General features: G+C 46.6%; 1 protein-coding gene across 1 annotated transcript in view; it reads right to left on the minus strand.

Annotated features, from left to right (window-relative positions):
• ankar (ankyrin and armadillo repeat containing) overlaps nt 1-17824 on the minus strand; it is a 306667-nt gene that overhangs the window by 77604 nt on the left and 211239 nt on the right. Inside the window, exon 14 of the mRNA XM_085984217.1 lies at nt 14122-14275. Within this exon, the coding sequence (XP_085840343.1) occupies nt 14122-14275 (154 nt within the window). The remainder of the gene's footprint in view (nt 1-14121; nt 14276-17824) is intronic.

The raw sequence follows: 17824 nt of genomic DNA on the forward strand, positions 1-17824 counted from the left end.
CATGGGATGTGGGTGTCACTGGCAAGGTCAGCATTTATTGCCCATCCCTAATTGCCCTTGAGAAGGTGGTGGTGAGCCACCTTCTTGAACTGCTGCACTCCGTGTGGTGAAGGTACTTCCACAGTGCTGTTAGGTAGGGAGTTCCAGGATTTTGACCCAGCGACAATGAAGGATCGATGATATATTTCCAAGTCAGGATGGTGTGTGACTTGGAGCGAAACTTGGAGGTGGTGGTGTTCCCATGCGCCTGCTGCCCTTGTCCTTCTAGGTGTCAGAAGTCATGGGATTGGGAGGTGCTGTTGAAGAAGCCTTGGCGAGTTGCTGTAGTGCATCTTGTAAATGGTACATGCTGCAGCCATGGTGCATTGGATGGAGTGAATTTTTAAGGTGGTGGATGGGGTGGCAATCAAGCAGGCTGTTTTGCCCTGGATGGTGTTGAGGTTCTTGAGTGTTGTTGGAGCTACACTCATCCAGGCAAATGGAGAGTGTTCCATCACACTCCTGACTTGTGCCTTGTAGATGGTGGAAAGGCTTTGGGGAGACACTCATTGCAGAATACCCAGTCTCTGACCTGCTTTTGTGGCCACAGGATTTATGTGGCTGGTCCAGTTAAGTTTCTGGTCAATGATGACCCCCCCAGGATGTTGATGGTGGGGGATTTGGCGATGGTAATGTCATTGAATGTCAAGGGGCAGTGATTAGACTCTCTCTAATTGGAGATAGTCATTGCTTGGCACTTGTGTGGCGCAAATGTTACTTGCCACTTATCAGCCCAAGCCTGAATGTCGTCAAGGTTTTGCTGCACGTGGGCATGGACTGCTTCATTATCTGAGGAGTTGCGAATGGAACTGAACACTGCAATCATCAGCCAACATTCCCACTTCTGACCTTATGATGGAGGGAAGCTCATTGCTGAAGCAGCTGAAAATAGTTGTGCCTAGGACACTGCCCTGAAGAACTCTTGCAGCGATGTCCTGGGGCTGAGATGATTGGCCTCCAGCAACCACAGCCATCTTCCTTTGTGCTAGGTATGGCTCCAGCCAGTGGAGAGTTTTGTCAGCAGCACGTCCACTGCAGCCTCTGGGGTGGTCTATGACCTGCAGCAGACCTCTCAGACATTTTGTAAAGATTTGCAATCGTGCCTTTTTAAGCTGTTCCAGGTGTTTAAATCCTGCACCAGCATCACATTTCCTCCCCCCAAATGGGGAAAACTCCCAATTTGAGGCTTAGATAACATTGGGAGCACGCCCAGAATATTAAAACTAAGCTGGTTCCAGAAAATCCAATGCAGTCAGTGCTAGATCATCAGGTGGGCAAAGATCCAGGTGACTAGAATTCCAGCAATGATTCCCATTGACTTCAATTTTACTAGGGCTCCTTGATGCCACACTTGGTCCAATACTGCCTTGATGTGAAGGGCAGTCAGTCTCACCTCACCTCTGGAATTCAGCTCTTTTGTCCATGTTTAGTCCAAGGCTGTAATGAGGTCTGGAGCCGAGTGGTCTTGGCGGAACTCAAACTGAGCATCGGGGAGCAGGTTATTGGTGGCTAAGTGCCGCTTGATAGCACTGTCGACGACACCTTCCATGATTGAGAGTAAACTGATGGGGCAGTTTTTGGCTGGATTGGATTTGTCCTGTTTTTTGTGGACAGGACGTACCTGGACAATTTTGCACATTGTCGGGTAGATGTCAGTGTTGTATCTGTACTGGAACAGCTTTGCTAGAGGCGTGGCTAGTTCTGGAGTGCAAGTCTTCAGCACTACAGCTAGGATGTTGTTGGAGCCCATAGCCTTTGCTCTATCTGTTATATCCGTGTATCTTAATGTTGTGTCCTTCAATAATCAGCCAACAGACTGCAGGAAACGATCAACAGGTGTTTACTGAATGAGGGATCAAACTGCAACTGACTGTACAGATCACTACTCAGGGTTTATATACAGGTGTGGTCATTGCCGGTACTACAGGATACAGGAGCTGTAAAAAGTAGTTCTCCCCCTTAAAGGTACATACATTACAATTCCTCCCCTTTTAGATTAACAGCACCATAACACTCATTTAACAATTAAATATCAAACTAATTACAATTAACACTTTTAACATGGAACATTAACTGAAAATAGTCTATTTATAAATTCAGTCTTTGGGGAGGCTTCCTGATTCTTTCTGGATAACGCCTTTCCCGAGTGTCTCGCTCTTGGTGCGGAGGCGATTCTAACACCCTGTCGTCAATTGATTCATCAGCTTCCAATGCTATTGTTTCTGAGGTAGATGCAACCTGTACATCGGGTTCCTCACCAGGTACGTATGGCCGAGACATGGGGTTGACTCGTTCCTGTGACTCTAGGATCTGGTCAGCATGGCATCTCACAATGTTCTCCCCAACATCCACTGTGTACATTAGTGGCCCCTGCTGTGTGCACATCGTTCCTGGTTGCCATTTCTCTGTTCAGTAGTCGCGGGCCAAGACTGGTTGCCCTACATTGAAGCTCCTTGTCGGCTTCTCATTGATGTGCTGGAATTGCTTATTCTCAACATCTCTTCGTACATTTGGTCTGAGCAAATCCAGACGAGATCTCAACCTTCGGTTAAAGAACATCATGGCCGGGGCCTGGTTGGTGACTGCATGTGTCGCATTTCTGTAGGCTAACAGGAAATTGTCCACCTTATGCTGCAGTGGAATGTCGTCATCGCACATGGCCTTTACTGCTTTTTTAAAGGTTTGTACGAACCTCTCAGCCAATCCATTTGTGGCTGGATGATACGGGACGGATGTGTAATGCCTTACCCCATTCCTTTTCATAAATCTTCGAAAATCTTCGGACACAAACTGTGGTCTGTGATCAGAGCAAATCTGCTCTGGCAAGCCGTTCCTGGCAAAAATGGTCCGTAGGACTGCAATAGTTTTCTCCGTGATGGTGGAGGACATTTTGATCACCTCAGGCCATTTCGAGTGCGCATCCGCGGCTATTAAAAACGTTGAGTCCATGAATGGACCAGCAAAATCAATATGCACCCGTTGCCATGGAGATGAGGGCCACTCCCATGGGTGTATAGGGGCATGTGGTGGTGCATTTTGGACCTTCTGGCATCCTGAGCAGCTCTTTGTTAGGTCCTCGATTTGCTGATCGATCCCCGGCCACCACACATAAGCCCTAGCAAGGCTTTTCATTTTCACCCCTCCCAGATGACCTTCGTGAAGCTCATTGAGCACTCTCTCCCTTAACTTGGGTGGAATTACCACTCGGGATCCACACATCAAGGTCCCCTGGCATACTGACAGCTGTTCTCTTCTGGATGAGAATGCTGGCAACAGTGAGTCACCATGTGTTGGCCATCCCTTCACCATCAAATCATATACCCGAGACAGTGTCGGGTCATTTCGGGTCTCCTTCTCTATACCAGCGTTAGTTACTGGCAAGCATTCAATTATAGTCGAATGAAATATTTCGACAGGATCCACTGCTGGTACTTCCTCTGCAGTAGGCAGTGGCAGGCGTGATAGCCCATCAGCGTTTCCATGCTGTTTCGTGCCCTTATACTCGATTTCATATTGGTGCACCCCTAGAAAAAGGGACCATCTTTGTAGCCGTTGCGCAGTCATCACCGGAATGCCCTTCTTTGGATTAAAGATGGAGACAAGTGGTTGGTGGTCAGTCAGCAAGGTGAACTTCTGCCCGTGCAGATAGTGATTGTACTTTTTCACTCCCCACACTAGGCTGAGGGCCTCCCTGTCAATCTGGGTGTAGTTACGCTCGGCTGAGGTTAGTGACCGAGACGCAAAGGCTACTGGCCTCTCCAAGCCGTCCGGGAATTTGTGCGACAGCACCGCTCCAATGCCATAGGGTGATGCATCACACGCCAACCGAATTGATAGTGCTGGGTTGAAATGAGCCAACACCTCTTTTGATGTGATCAATGATTTGCTCTTCTGGAATGCTCGTTTACATTCGTCACTCCACTTCCATGGTACCCCCGTTTGCAGTAGGGTGTTCAGTGGGTGTAGTATGGCAGACAAATTTGGCAAGAACTTATGGTAGTAGTTCACCAGCCCGAGGAACGACCTCAGTTGTGACACATTTTCCGGTGCTGGAGCCTTGACTACTGCCTCAATCTTTTCAGGGGACTTATGTAACCCCTCTATCAATAACGTGGCCACAATACGAGATCTGCTTCTGGAAAAACTTGCATTTGCGGCGATTAGCTCGGAGCCCATATTTCTTCAATCTAGTGAGCACCTGCTCCAGGTTGGCGAGGTGATCACTGTCATTTTCGCCCGTGACCAGGATGTCGTCCAAATAACACTGGGTCCCTGGAATCCCTTGCAGGACTTGTTCCATTGCCCTTTGCCAAATAGCCGGAGCTGATGCTACCCCGAACACCAGCCGGTTGTATTGGTAGAGACCTTTATGAGTGTTGATCGTGAGGTACTGTTTCGAGGCTTCTTCTACCTCCATTTGCAGGTATGCCTGGGCCAGATCAATCTTAGTGAAGCGTTTCCCTCCAGATAGCGAGGCAAAAATATCTTCAATCCGCGGAAGCGGATATTGTACAGTGTGAAGGACTGGGTTCACTGTCACCTTAAAGCCCCCACAGATGCAAACCTTCTTTGGTTCCCCAGGCGTATTACTCAATGACCTCTTCATTACAGGAATGATGGGTGTAGCCCACTCGCTCCAGTCCACTTTGGACAGTACTCCTGAATGTTCCAAACCTTCCAGCTCTGCTTCGACGGCTGGGCGGATCGCATAAGGTACCGGTCTGGCCTTAAAAAACTTTGGGCTTGCATTTTCCTCTATTTTGATCGTCGCTGTTATGCCTTTTAGTGCTCCGAGTCCCTGCTGGAACACTTCTTGTGCGTCTGTTAGCATTTTTGACAGTCGTCCAGGTGTGACATCGTCATCCTTTTTGGCATCTACAGTCAGTGCTTGTATGGAATGCCAATCTAGCTGTATCTTCCAGATCCATTCACGTCCTAGTAGTGGTGGTCCTCCATCTGGCAATACATATAGGTCCATTTTTGGTGTTTCCTTGCCGTTATATATAACGTTCACCCTTATTTTTCCTTTGGGGTAGACTTTTTGCCCCGTGTACGTCTTCAAGACAATCTTTGTATCTCTCAAGGGTATATGTGAGAATAGCCGCTTGTAGTCCCTTCGGTTTATGACTGTTAGGGCTGATCCTGTGTCCAATTCCATTTTCACTTGGACTCCTGCTATCTTGAGCGTGACCCAGATAGTTTGGTGATCCTCCGTTTTGATCACATTATGTAGTTTCAGACAACCCAGCTCCTTGTTTCCGGAGTCTGTATCACTCTTCTGTTCGTCTGAACTACGTTCCGTCACCTTATGTACCTTCTTGTACTTCTCCTGTGGAGATTTCTTGCTGCTGGTTTTCTTTCCCGACCTGCAGACTCTTGCTATGTGTCCTACTTTTCCACACTGTCTGCACACTTTGTCCTTGAACCAGCAATCATTATGGCCGTGTGTTGTTCTGCCGCAGCGATAGCACTTCACTGTTCCGTATGACATTTCATTTGTGCCATATTCTTGCGGTCTCCGTTGTATCTCTGCAGCGCCCCGTGCTGCTGCTTCGTGTGATACTGCAATGCTGAAAGCCTTGTCCAGCGTAAGATCCTATTCTGGTAGAAGCCGTTTCTGGGTTCCTTCACTTTGAAGCCCACACACAAACTTGTCCCTTAAAGTATCTGCTAGTCCCGTTCCAAACTGGCAGTGTTTCGATAGCTTGCGCAGTTCCGTTAAATACTCAGCATTACTTTCATCTTTATGCTGGTTCCTTTTGTGAAACTTAAATCTTTCTGCTATCAGCAGCGGTGTGGGGTTTAAGTGGTCCTGTAGGATTGACACTATGTTTTCAAAATCCTTTTCTACTGGATTCTCTGGGGTTACTAGGTTTCGTAGTAAGCCATACGTTTTTGCACCCATTGAATTCAACAATACCAGCGCTTTCTTGTCATCTTCGACTTCATTGTCGAACGCTGTGATACTGCCACTCTTCGGCATTTTTGGGTGTGGTAGACTGGCTTAAAATGGCGTCTCCCGCGCTTTCCTTTCTTCCCCGCTGCGGCTTAAAATGGCGTCTCCCGCGCTTTCCTTTCTTCCGCGCTGCGGCTTAAAATGGCGTCTCCCGCGCTGCTGCCAACGCCGCTCTCGGCGGTCCTCGTGGCAAATGGTGATGCCCTGTGGGTTTCGTGTGCTGCTCCTGCGCTGCTGCCAATGCCGCTCTCTGTGGTCCTCATGACAATGGCAGCGCCTCGCGTTTTCCTGCGCGCCTCTCTCCCCCGTTGACGCTGCTCGGCCCTTGAACACCGGCTGCGCTCTGCTCTCTCTCATCTCTCTCCCCATTGACGCCGCTCAGTCCTGAACACCGGCTGTGCCCTGTGCGCTCTGCCCTCTCTCTCTCCCCCGTCGACGCTGCTCAGCCTTTTTCTGTGCCGCTCGGTCAGCTCTAGCCGCCGCTGTCCGGGCAGGGTCTGCGCAGTACCTGTTGCCAGCCCGTTTCGCTGGACCACCGTGACTGGAAAGCCAATCCTGGCTCTTGACAGCCTCCCCTGCGATGCTCAAATCTCCGCTGGATGACTCGGCGGTTGCCCGTGGTCGACGCCCGTGCTTCTGGACTCGACCTCCTTCCACTGTTCTCCAGGAGCGAAACCCTGGGAGGTGATGCAGAGTTGCAGATAGGTTCGAATCTGCGTCGGCGCCAATGTTATATCCGTGTATCTTAATGTTGTGTCCTTCAATAATCAGCCAACAGACTGCAGGGAACGATCAACAGGTGTTTACTGAATGAGGGTTCAAACTGCAACTGACTGTACAGATCACTACTCAGGGTTTATATACAGGTGTGGTCACTGCCGGTACTATAGGATACAGGAGCTGTAAAAAGTAGTTCTCCCCCTTAAAGGTACATACATTACACTATCCAGTGCATTCAGCCGTTTCTTGATATCACGTGGAGTGAATCGAAGTGGCTGAAGACTGGTTTCTGTGATGGTGGGGACCTCAGGAGGAGTTCAACATGGAACATCCACTTGGCACTTCTGGCTGAAGATGGTTGCAAATGCTTCAGCTTTGCCTTTTGCACTCACGTGCTGGGCTCCGCCATTATTGAGGATGGGGATGTTCATGGAACTACCATTCCCGACTGGATGTGGCAGGACTGCAGAGCTTTGATCGGATCCCTTGGTTGAGGGAGCTCTTACCTCTGTCTATAGCATGCTGTTTCTGCTGTTTAGCATGTATGTAGTCCTGTGTTGTAACTTCACCAGGTTAGCACTTCATTTTTTGGTGTGCCTGGTGCTGCTCCTGGCATGCTCTTCTACACTCCTCATTGAACCATTGTTGGTCCCCTGGTTTGATGGTAATGGTAGAGTGATGGATATGCCAGGCCAGGAGGTTACAGATTGTGGTGGAATGCAATTCAGCTACTGCTGATAACTCACAGCACCTTATGTATGCCAAGTTTTGAGCTGCTAGATCTGTTCTAAATCTATCCCATTCAACACAGTGGTAGTGCCACACAACACGATGGAGTGTGTCCTCAGTGTGAAGACGGGACTGCGTCTCCACACGGACCATGCGATGGCCACTCCTACCAATACTATCATCTGTGACAGGTAGATTGATGAGGAAGAGGTCAAGTAGATTTTTCCCTCTTGTTGGTTCTCTCACCACCTGCTGCAGGCCCAGTCTGGCAGCTATGTCCTTCAGGACTTGGCCAGCTCAGTCAGTAGTGGTGCTACCGAGCCACTCTTGGTGATGGACATTGAAGTCCCCCACCCAGAGTACATTCTGCACCCTTGCTACCCTCAGTGCTTCTTCCAAGTGGTGTTCAACATGGAGGAGTACTGATTGATTAGCTGAGAGAGGGCGATAGGTGATAATCAGCAGGAGGTTTCCTTGCCTATGTTTGACCGGATGCCATGAGACTTCATGGTGTTTGGAGTCAATGTTGAGGACTCCCAGGGCCACTCCCTCCCTACTGTATACCACTGTGCCGCCACCTCTGCTGGGTCTGTCCTGCCGGTGGGAAAGGACATACCCAGTGATGGTGATAGAGGAGTCTGGGATATTGGCTGTGATTGGTATGATTCTGTGAGTATGACTATGTCAGGCAGTTGCTTGACTAGTCTGTGGGACAGCTCTCCCAATTTTGGCAAAATTCCCCAGATGTTAGTGAGGTGGACTTTACAGGGTCGACTCGGCTGTGTGTGCCTTTGTTGTGCCCGGTGCCTAGATCGATGCCGGGTGGTCCGTCTGGTTTTATTCTTAGAGGTTTGATAGAACTGAGTGGTTTTTGCTAGGCCATGTCAGAGGGCAGTTAAGAGTTAACCACATTGCCCTGGGTCTGGAATCACATTTCGGCCAGATCAGGTAAGGATGGCAGATTATCTTCCCTAAAGGATATTAGTCAACCAGATGTTTTTTTACAACAATCTGGTAGTTTCATGGTCACCATACTGATACTAGCTTTTTATTCCAAATTTATTTAATTAACTTAATTTAAATTCTCCAGCTGGGATTTGAACTCATGTCTCTGGATCATCAGTCCAGGCCTACTGGATTACTAGTTCAGAAAAACAACCACTATGCTACCATACCACTATGCTACATTGTACAGTGAATAAACCTTAACCTGCTAAATAGACAGGATTTCCTACATTACATGGCAAATAATCCTTTCCTGATGAATAAACTCTGACTCCATATGATTACTTAAGAAGTAACTGTAATCTTTGATTTTGTACTTTTAAATGTTCTGCAGACTATTATATAAGCGAACATGTTATTTTGAAATAGAAAATGCAGATATCTGGCCTACAGATATCTGTGAAGAGAGCTAATTCAAATCAGCCACAAATTCCTCCATCATTTCCACATAGGTATTTCTCTGAACCCCATTACAATTATTGTTTACCCAATTGCCTTACAGCCACAGTGTCATAGAATCATACAACACAGAAGGAGGCCATTCAGTCCATCATCCCAGTCCCACTCACTCTGCTCTTTATTTATCCAATTCCCTTTTGAAAGTAACTACTGATTCTGCTTCCACCACCTTTTCAGGAAATGCATTCTAGATTGTAACAACTTGTTGTGTAAAAAAAATCCTCTTCACCTCCTCTCTGACTCTTTTGCCAATTATCTTAGATCTGTGTCCTCTGGTTACTGACCCTTCTGCTACTGGAAGCAGTTTCTCCTCATTTATTCTATCAAAACCCTTCATAATTTTAAACACAATTATTATATCTCCCCTTAATCATCTCTATTCTAAGGAGAACAATCCCAGCTTCTCTAGTCTCTCCAAGCAACTGAAGTCCCTCATCCTTGGTATCATTCTGGTAAGTCGCTTCTGCACCCTCTCCAAGGCCTTGACATCCTTCCTAAAGTGTGTTGCACAGAACTGGATACAATACTCCAGCTAAGGACTAACCAGTGATTTATAAAGGTTTAGCATAATTTCCTTGCTTTTTTACTCAATGCCTCTACTTTGAAATTATGCCCCCTATACCCAAGTCTAGGTCATTAATATATAATCAAAAAGAGCAGTGGTCCTAATACCGACCCCAGGGATCCATTATAGTGTGACAGCCCAATGGTTTAAAAATAAATTTTAGAAAGAATGACCTATTCCAGATAGTAGCAGGAGTCAGCAGACTAGCACTGGATCTTTGAACAGAAAGAATGTGTTTTAAACAAAAATACTAAGGTTATCAAACATAGAAACATAGAAGATAGGAGCAGGAGTAGGCCATTCGGCCCCTCGAGCCTGCTCTACCATTCAATGCGATCATGGCTGATCATCCAAATTCAGTAACCTGTCCCTGCTTTCTCCCCATATCCCTTGATCCCTTTAGCCTTAAGAATATATCTAACTCCTTCTTGAATATATTTAATGAATTGGCCTCAACTGCCTTTTGTGGTAGAGAATTCCACAGGTTCACCATTCTCTGGGTGAAGAAATTCCTCCTCTTCTCTGTCCTAAATGGCTTACCCCTTATCTTTAGACTGTGACCACTGGTTCTGGACTACCCCGCCATCGGGAACATCCTTCCTGCATCTAGTCTGTCCAGTCCTGTTAGAATTTTATAAGTTTCAATGAGATCCCCTCTCATTCCTCTAAACGCCAGCGAATATAAGCCCAATCGACCCAATCTCTAGATATTACATCTAGTTCCCTCGTCTAGATTGTGAATAGCTGGGGTCCGAGCACCAATCCCTGCGGTACCCCACTAGTCACTGCCTGCCACTTGGAAAAGACCCGTTTATTCGAACTCTTTGCTTCCTGTCTGCCAACCAGTTCTCTATCCAAGTCAGTACCTTGCCCCCAATCGATCCAATGTCATTCCTGCCATCACAGGTATCAGTCTGGTGAATCTTCTCTGCAGTCCCTCCATGGCAAGAACATCCTTCCTCAGATAAGGTGACCAAAACTGCACACAATACTCAAGGTGTGGTCTCACCAAGGCCCTGTACAACTGCAGCAAGTCATCCTTGCTCCTGCACTCGAATCCTCTCGCTACGAAGGCCAACATTCCATTTGCCTTCTTAACCGCCTGCTGCACCTGCATGCTTACCTTCAGCGACTGGTGCACAAGGACACCCAGGTCTCGTTGCACTTCCCCTTCTCCCAATCTATTGCCGTTCAGATAATAATCTGCCTTCCTGTTTTTGCCACCAAAGTGGATAACCTCGCATTTATCCACATTACACTGCATCTGCCATGCATCTGCCCAATCACCCAACCTGTCCAAATCATACTGGAGTTTCTTGGCATCCTCCTCACAGCACACACGCCCACCCAGCTTTGTGTCGTCTGCAAACTTGGAGATATTACATCTAGTTCCCTCGTCTAGATCATTAATATATATTGTGAATAGCTGGGGTCCTAGCACCGATCCCTGCGGTACCCCACTAGTCACTGCCTGCCACTCGGAAAAAGACCCGTTTATTCCAACTCTTTGCTTCCTGTCTGCCAACCAGTTCTCTACCCAAGTCAGTACCTTGCCCCCAATCCCATGTGCTTTAACTTTACACGCTAATCTCTTATGCGGGACCTTATCGAAAGGATTCTGAAAGTCCAAATACACCACATCCACTGGTTCTCCCTTATCTATTCTACCAATTACATCCTCAAAAAATTCCATATATTATTCAAGCACGATTTACCTTTTGTAAATCCATGTTGACTTTGTCCGATCCTGTCACTGTTTTCCAAGTGCTCTGCTATTACATCTTTTATAAAGGACTCTAGCATTTTCCCCACTACCGATGTCAGGCTTACTGGTCTATAATTCCCCGTTTTCTCTCTACCACCTTTTTAAATAGTGGGGTTACATTAGCTATCCTCCAATCCATGGGAACTGTTCCAGAGTCTATATAATTTTGGAAGATGACCAGCAATACATCTACTATTTCTAGGGCCACTTCCTTAAGTACCCTAGGATGTAGATTATCAGGCCCATGGGATTTATCGGCTTTCAATCCCGTCAATTTCACTAACACCATTTCCCTACAAATACTGATTTCATTCCGTTCCTCCCTCTCATTAGACCCTATGTTCCCCGACATCTCTGTGAGGTCATTTGTGTCCCCCTTTGTGAAGACAGAACCAAAGTATGTATTTAATTGCTTTGCCATTTCTTTGTTCCCCATTATAAATTCCCCTGATTCTGACTGCAAGGGACCTACACTTGACTTCACCAATCTTTTTCTCTTCACATATCTATAGAAGCTTTTACAGTCAGTTTTTATGTTCCCTGCAAGCTTACTCTCATATTCTATTTTCCCCTCTTAATTAATCCCTTTGTCCTCCTTTGCTGAATCCTAAACTGCTGCCAATCCTCAGGTTTGCTGCTTTTTCTGGCCAATTTATATGTCCTCTCCTTGGATCTTATGCTATCCCTAATTTCCCTTGTTAGCCACAGTTGAGTCACATTTTTTGTTTTATTTTTATGCCAAACAGGGATGAACAAATTCTGCAGTTCATCCATGCGATCTTTAAATGCTTGCCATTGCCTATCTACCATCAACCGTTTAAATAACATTCCCCAATCCATCCTAGCCAGCTCGCACCTCATACCATCGTAGTTTCCTTTATTTAAATTCAGGACCCTAGTCTCTGAGTCAAATACTTCACTCTCCATCTTAATGAAGAATTCTACATATTATGATCGCTCCACACCAAGGGGCCTCGCACAACAAGATTGCTAATTAATCCTTTCTCATTACATAATACCCAGTCTAAGATGGCCTGATCTCTAGTTGGTTCCGCAACATATTGGTCCAGAAAACCATCGCGTATACACTCCAGGAATTCCTCCACCACAGTATTGTTACTAATTTGGTTAGCCCAATCTATATGTAGATTAAAGTCACCCATGATAACTGCTGTGCCCTTATTGCACGCATCTCTAATTTCCCGTCTAATGCCATCCCCAACCTCAACATTACTGTTTGGGGGTCTGTATACAACTCCCACTAATGTTTTCTGCCCCTTGGTATTTCTCCGCTCTACCCATACAGATTCCACATCATCAGAGCTAATATCCTTCCTTACTATTGTATTAATCTCCTCTTTAACCAGCAATGCTACCCCACCTCCTTTTCCTTTTTGCCTGTCTTTCCTGAATATTGAATACCCCTGGATGTTGAATTCCCAGCCTTGGTCACCCTGGAGCCATGTCTCCGTAATCCCAGTTATATCATATCTGTTTACATCTATTTGCGCAGCTAATTCATCCACCTTATTACGAATGCTCCTTGCATTAAGACACAAAGCCTTCAGGCTTATTTTTTTTAACACTGTTAGACCTTTTAGAATTATTATTTACTGTGGCCATGTTTGATTTAAACCCATGGTTTCTCTGACTGCCACTTTTGCTTTTCTCCTTCCTGTCTTTTGCTGCTATCCTTGCTTCCCTTTCCTCTGTCTCCCTGCACAGGTTCCCAACCCCCTGCCATTTTAGTTTAAACCCTCCCCAACTGCACTAGCAAACACTCTCCCTAGGACATCGGTCCCAGTCTTGCCCAGGTGCAAACCGTCCAGTTTGTACTGGTCCCACCTCCCCCAGAACCGGTTCCAATGTCCCAGGAATTTGAATCCCTCCCCCTTGCACCATTCCTCTAGCCACGTATTCATCTGAAATATCCTTTTATTTCTACTCTGACTAGCACGTGGCACTTGTAGCAATCCTGAGCTTACTACCTTTGAGGTCCTATTTTTTAATTTACCTCCTAACTCCCTATATTCAGCTTTTAGGACCTCAACCCAGTTTTTACCTATATCGTTGGTAGTTATATGCACCACGACAACTGGCTGTTCACCCTCCCCCTCCAGAATGCCCTGCAGCTGCTCCAAGACATCCTTGACCCTTGCACCAGGGAGGCAACATACCATCCTGGAGTCTCGTTTGCGGCTGCAGAAATGCCTATCTATTCCCCTTACAATAGAATCTCCTATCACTATAGCTCTCCCGCTCTTTTTCCTCCCGTCCTGTGCAGCAGAACCACCCACGGTGCCAGGAAATTGGCTGCTGCTGCCTTCCCCAGATAAGCCATTTCCCTCAACAATATCCAAATTGGTATATCTGTTTGAGAGTGGGATGGCCACAGGGGACCCCTGCACTACCTACCTGCACCTATTACTCTGCCTGGTGGTCACCATTCCCTTCCTGACTGTGCAGCGTTTACCTGAGGTGTGACCAACTGAATAAACGTGATATCCATGACGTCCTCAGCATGAAATTCCTCTATTCCCAGTCCCCTGCATATGAAATTCCTCTATGCCGTGACCCCCGGTACACTGAAGTGCACCATCTGTGGTTGACTGAGCAGTTGGGCAAACTGCAACCAGGCCTCTGTCAATGCCACCAAGAAGAAAACATGGGACCATTCTTCCTCTGAATTCTCCCCTCTTTCCCTGGGAACAGGGCTGAGGTTTGTATAGAGAATAAAATTTGCATCCCAATTGCTGTTGCACCGCACATTGGTGGCTCAGCAGATTGTATGATCATGCATAAGTTGAATGTTGGAAATTTATGCTTGGTGTTACATTTTCCAATGTATGAAAAGATTACATTTATTAGAAAACAGCAACTTACCAACATGGTGCATTTTATCAGATGAGGATAATAAAAGATCAATGACCAAACTATAACCAATTTCCTTGGCCATCCTTTTTCGTTGTATCAGGGTCTGTCCTGCTAGTGCCCAAATAGCTGTTGCTGCTTGCTCTCTGACCTCTATTTCAAAAACCTAAAGCAACAATTGCAGAATAACAGTGGTTATGTCATCCTGTATGCTGTACATCTAAAGACTTCAGAGCATTTCACAAAATTCTGGCTCTAAATATCCCAATCTGCCATACAGTATTTTGCTAACTTATTAATCAGTTCAAGCTATATATAGTAATAAGACTGTTTTTATTCATTCTGCAGATATGGGAGTCGCAAGAGAGGCCAGCATTTATTACCCATCCCTAGTTTCCTTGAGAAGGTGGTGGTGTGCCTTCTTCTTGAACCACTGCAGTCCATGTGGTGAAGGTACTGCCACAATGCTCCTGTGAAGCGCCTTGGGACGTTTTACTACATTTCAGTACCAGCCGTGGCTTAGTGGGTAGCACTCTCACCTGCGTCAGAAGGTTGTGGGTTCAAGTCCCACTCCAGAGACTTGAGCACAAAAATCTAGGCTGACACTCCAGTGCAGTGCTGAGGGAATGCTGCACTGTTGGAAGTGCCGTCTTTCAGATGAGACATTAAACCGAGGCCCCGTCTGCTCTCTCAGGTGGACGTAAAAGATCCCATGGCACTATTTCGAAGAAGAGCAGGGGAGTTTTCCCTGGTGTCCTGGCCAATATTTATCCCTCAATCAACATCACTAAAAACAAATTATCTGATCATTATCACATTGCTGTTTGTGGGAGCTTGCTGTGTGCAAATTGGCTGCCACGTTTCCTACATTACAACAGTGACTGCACTTCAAAAGTACTTCATTGGTTGTAAAACGCTTTGGGACATCCAGTGATCATGAAAGGTGCTATATAAATGCAAGTCCTTCTTCCTATTAAAAATGCTATATAAATGCAAGTTGTTGTTGTTCCAGGGTTCCAAGGTTTTGACCCAGCAACTATGAACGAACGGCAATATATGTCCAAGTCGGGATGGTGTGTGACTTAGAGGAAAACATGGAGGTGATGATGTTCCCTTGCACCTGGAGTCCCTGTCCTTCTAGCTGGTGGATGTCGCTAGTTTGGGAGGTGCTGTAAAGAAGCCTTGGCGAGATGCTGTAATGCAACCTGCAGATAGTACACACTGCAGCAACAGTGCACCGATGGTGGAGGGAGTGGATGTTTAAGGTGGTGGATAGAATCATGAAGTGGTTACAGCACAGAAGGAGACCATTCAGCCCGTCGAGCCCGTGCCGGTTCTCTGCAAGAGTACTTCAGCTATTCCCACTCCCCCGACCTTTCACCGTAGCCCTGCAAATTCTTTTCCTTCAGGTACTTATCCAATTCCCTTTTGAAAGCCACGATTGAGTCTGCCTCCATCACCCTTTCAGGCAGTGCATTCCAGATCCTAACAACTCGCTGCGTAAAAATGATTTTCCTCATGTCACCTTTAGTTCTTTTGCCAATCACCTTAAATCTGTGTCCTCTGGTTCTCGACCCTTCCACCAATGGGAACAGTTTCTCTCTATCTACTCTGTCTAGACCTCTCATGATTTTGAACACCGCTATCAAATCTCCTCTCAACCTTCTCTGCTGTACTGAGAACAACCCCAGCTTCTCCAGTCTATCCACATAACTGAAGTCCCTCATCCCTGGAACCATTCTCGTAAATCTTTTCTGCACCCTCTCTAAGGCATTCACATCCTTCCTAAAGCTTCTATTGGTATGTAAAAAGGAAAAGATTAGCAAAGGTAAATGTGGGTCCCTTACAGGCTGAGACAGGGGAAATTATAATGGGGAATAAAGAAATGGCAGAGAAATTAAACAAATACTTTGGCCGCGAGTTTAATAGTGCTCAGGGGGTAAGTTTGGAGGCGGGTCCGCTGTCAAAATAGCAAAGATTGACAGCGGGTGGGATACCCGCTGTCAAGCCACCTCCACGCAAGTCTCCCAGGTGTCGGGTTTGTCAACAGAGAACTGACCCGACACCAAGCGGCGGGGGATATAATTCAGCTTGTTAAGAGTCAATTTAAGACTATTTTGAGGTTTCCTTCAAATTTTACATTTTCCCCCATGGGTTACCCACTGTTCGGGGAACACACCAGCTCAACCTGCCATGATTTGAGTCTGCTCTGATGTTTCTGAAAAGCTGACAGCTGCAGAAGTGGTGTAAAGAATGCCATGTTGTAGATTGTGAGTTTCGGAGTGCAGAAAATGTTGGTTACTGCAATTTCTATACATATAGAGATTTTTTTAGCTTACAAGTTTTTAGATCCAACTGTATGTCCAGTGCCACCTCATTGGGAGAACCTCCCTCACCATTGACAGATCGCTTCTGTCATCACACCTGTAGCTGCAACATTGGTGCCCTTGAAAAAAATCAGACCTTTGTCCTCCGAATCCTTCCACGATCAGCCCCAACACCAACATCACCAGGCACACCAACATCACCAACAGCATCATCAACTTTCTCTGCCATCACCTGATGCTGCACTGGACACAGGGCATCATCCCCTGACAATGTCCAAGCCATTCCATGCACACTCATCACTATAGCTGGGGGGGGGGTAGTTATGTCTCAACAGTCACTGTAACTCTGTAAGACACTTCTCAAGGTGCGCACAGATCTGTCCAATAAGGGGCAGTGTTGGAAAAATAGATTTCACTGTATGACAACACATTATCAGAAACTTCACATGGACATTGGCTAAACCTCTCAAGTGCCCACCCTTGTGTATTGTTAGTTGGTTTGCTTGCAGTAGGATGAGGTTGAGTGTGAGGGGTGGCTAGTGAGATGGGGAAGTGATAAAGTAGATAGAGAGGGTTGGGTGGAGTTGCAAGGTAAGTTGGTGTGAGTAAGAATGTGCAGGAGAAGGGTGTGGAAGGCAGAGTGATGGGGATGTGCTGAGTGGCACAGCAGGGTGAGTTTGAGTGTGGCTTTGCAGTAATGTTTCGTGATCCACTGAGGTCATTGAAAGGTTGATGCCACTGCAGCCAGGGAACCCTGACGACATCCCTGCTTTTGCCCTCCTGCGCAATGTACAACCAGGCTGCATTGACATCCTGGGGAGGTGTCTTCCACCCTTGGAAGAGAAGAGAACCTCCCTGTGTGCTGTGACTCCCTCCATAAGCATATGGAGGGAGTCATTGGAGAGCCTGGGTGCAAGCGTTCACCTTTGCGCAGTGCTTGTCAGTGTTTGCAGCACCTTAATTTTGTTAAACACTGACAGAAGAACTGTCAAACTCCATGTGGACATGGTCCCTTTAAGGAAACCGACTTCTGTGATGATGTGGACCTCAGGAGTAGGCCGATATGGATCATCCACTCGGCACTTCTGGCTGAAGATGGTTGCAAACATTTCAGCCTTGTCTTTTGCACTCATGTGCTGGGCTCCACCATCATTGAGGATGGGGATATTCATGGAGCCTCCTCCTCCCGTTAGTTGTTTAATGGTCCACCACCATTCACAACTGGATGTGGCAGGATTGCAGAGCTTTGATCTGATCCGTTGGTTGTGGGATCGCTTAGGTGTGTCTATAGCATGCTGCTTCTGCTTTTTAGCATGCATGTAGTCCTGTGTTGCAGCTTCCCCAGGTTGGCACCTCATTGTTAGCCTTACTGCAGTCTGAGATTTCCT

The sequence above is a fragment of the Somniosus microcephalus genome, chromosome 4 (genome assembly GCF_052327205.1).
Source record: "Somniosus microcephalus isolate GS21.2 chromosome 4, FLI_Smic_1.0, whole genome shotgun sequence".
NCBI classification, from domain to species: Eukaryota; Metazoa; Chordata; class Chondrichthyes; order Squaliformes; family Somniosidae; genus Somniosus; species Somniosus microcephalus.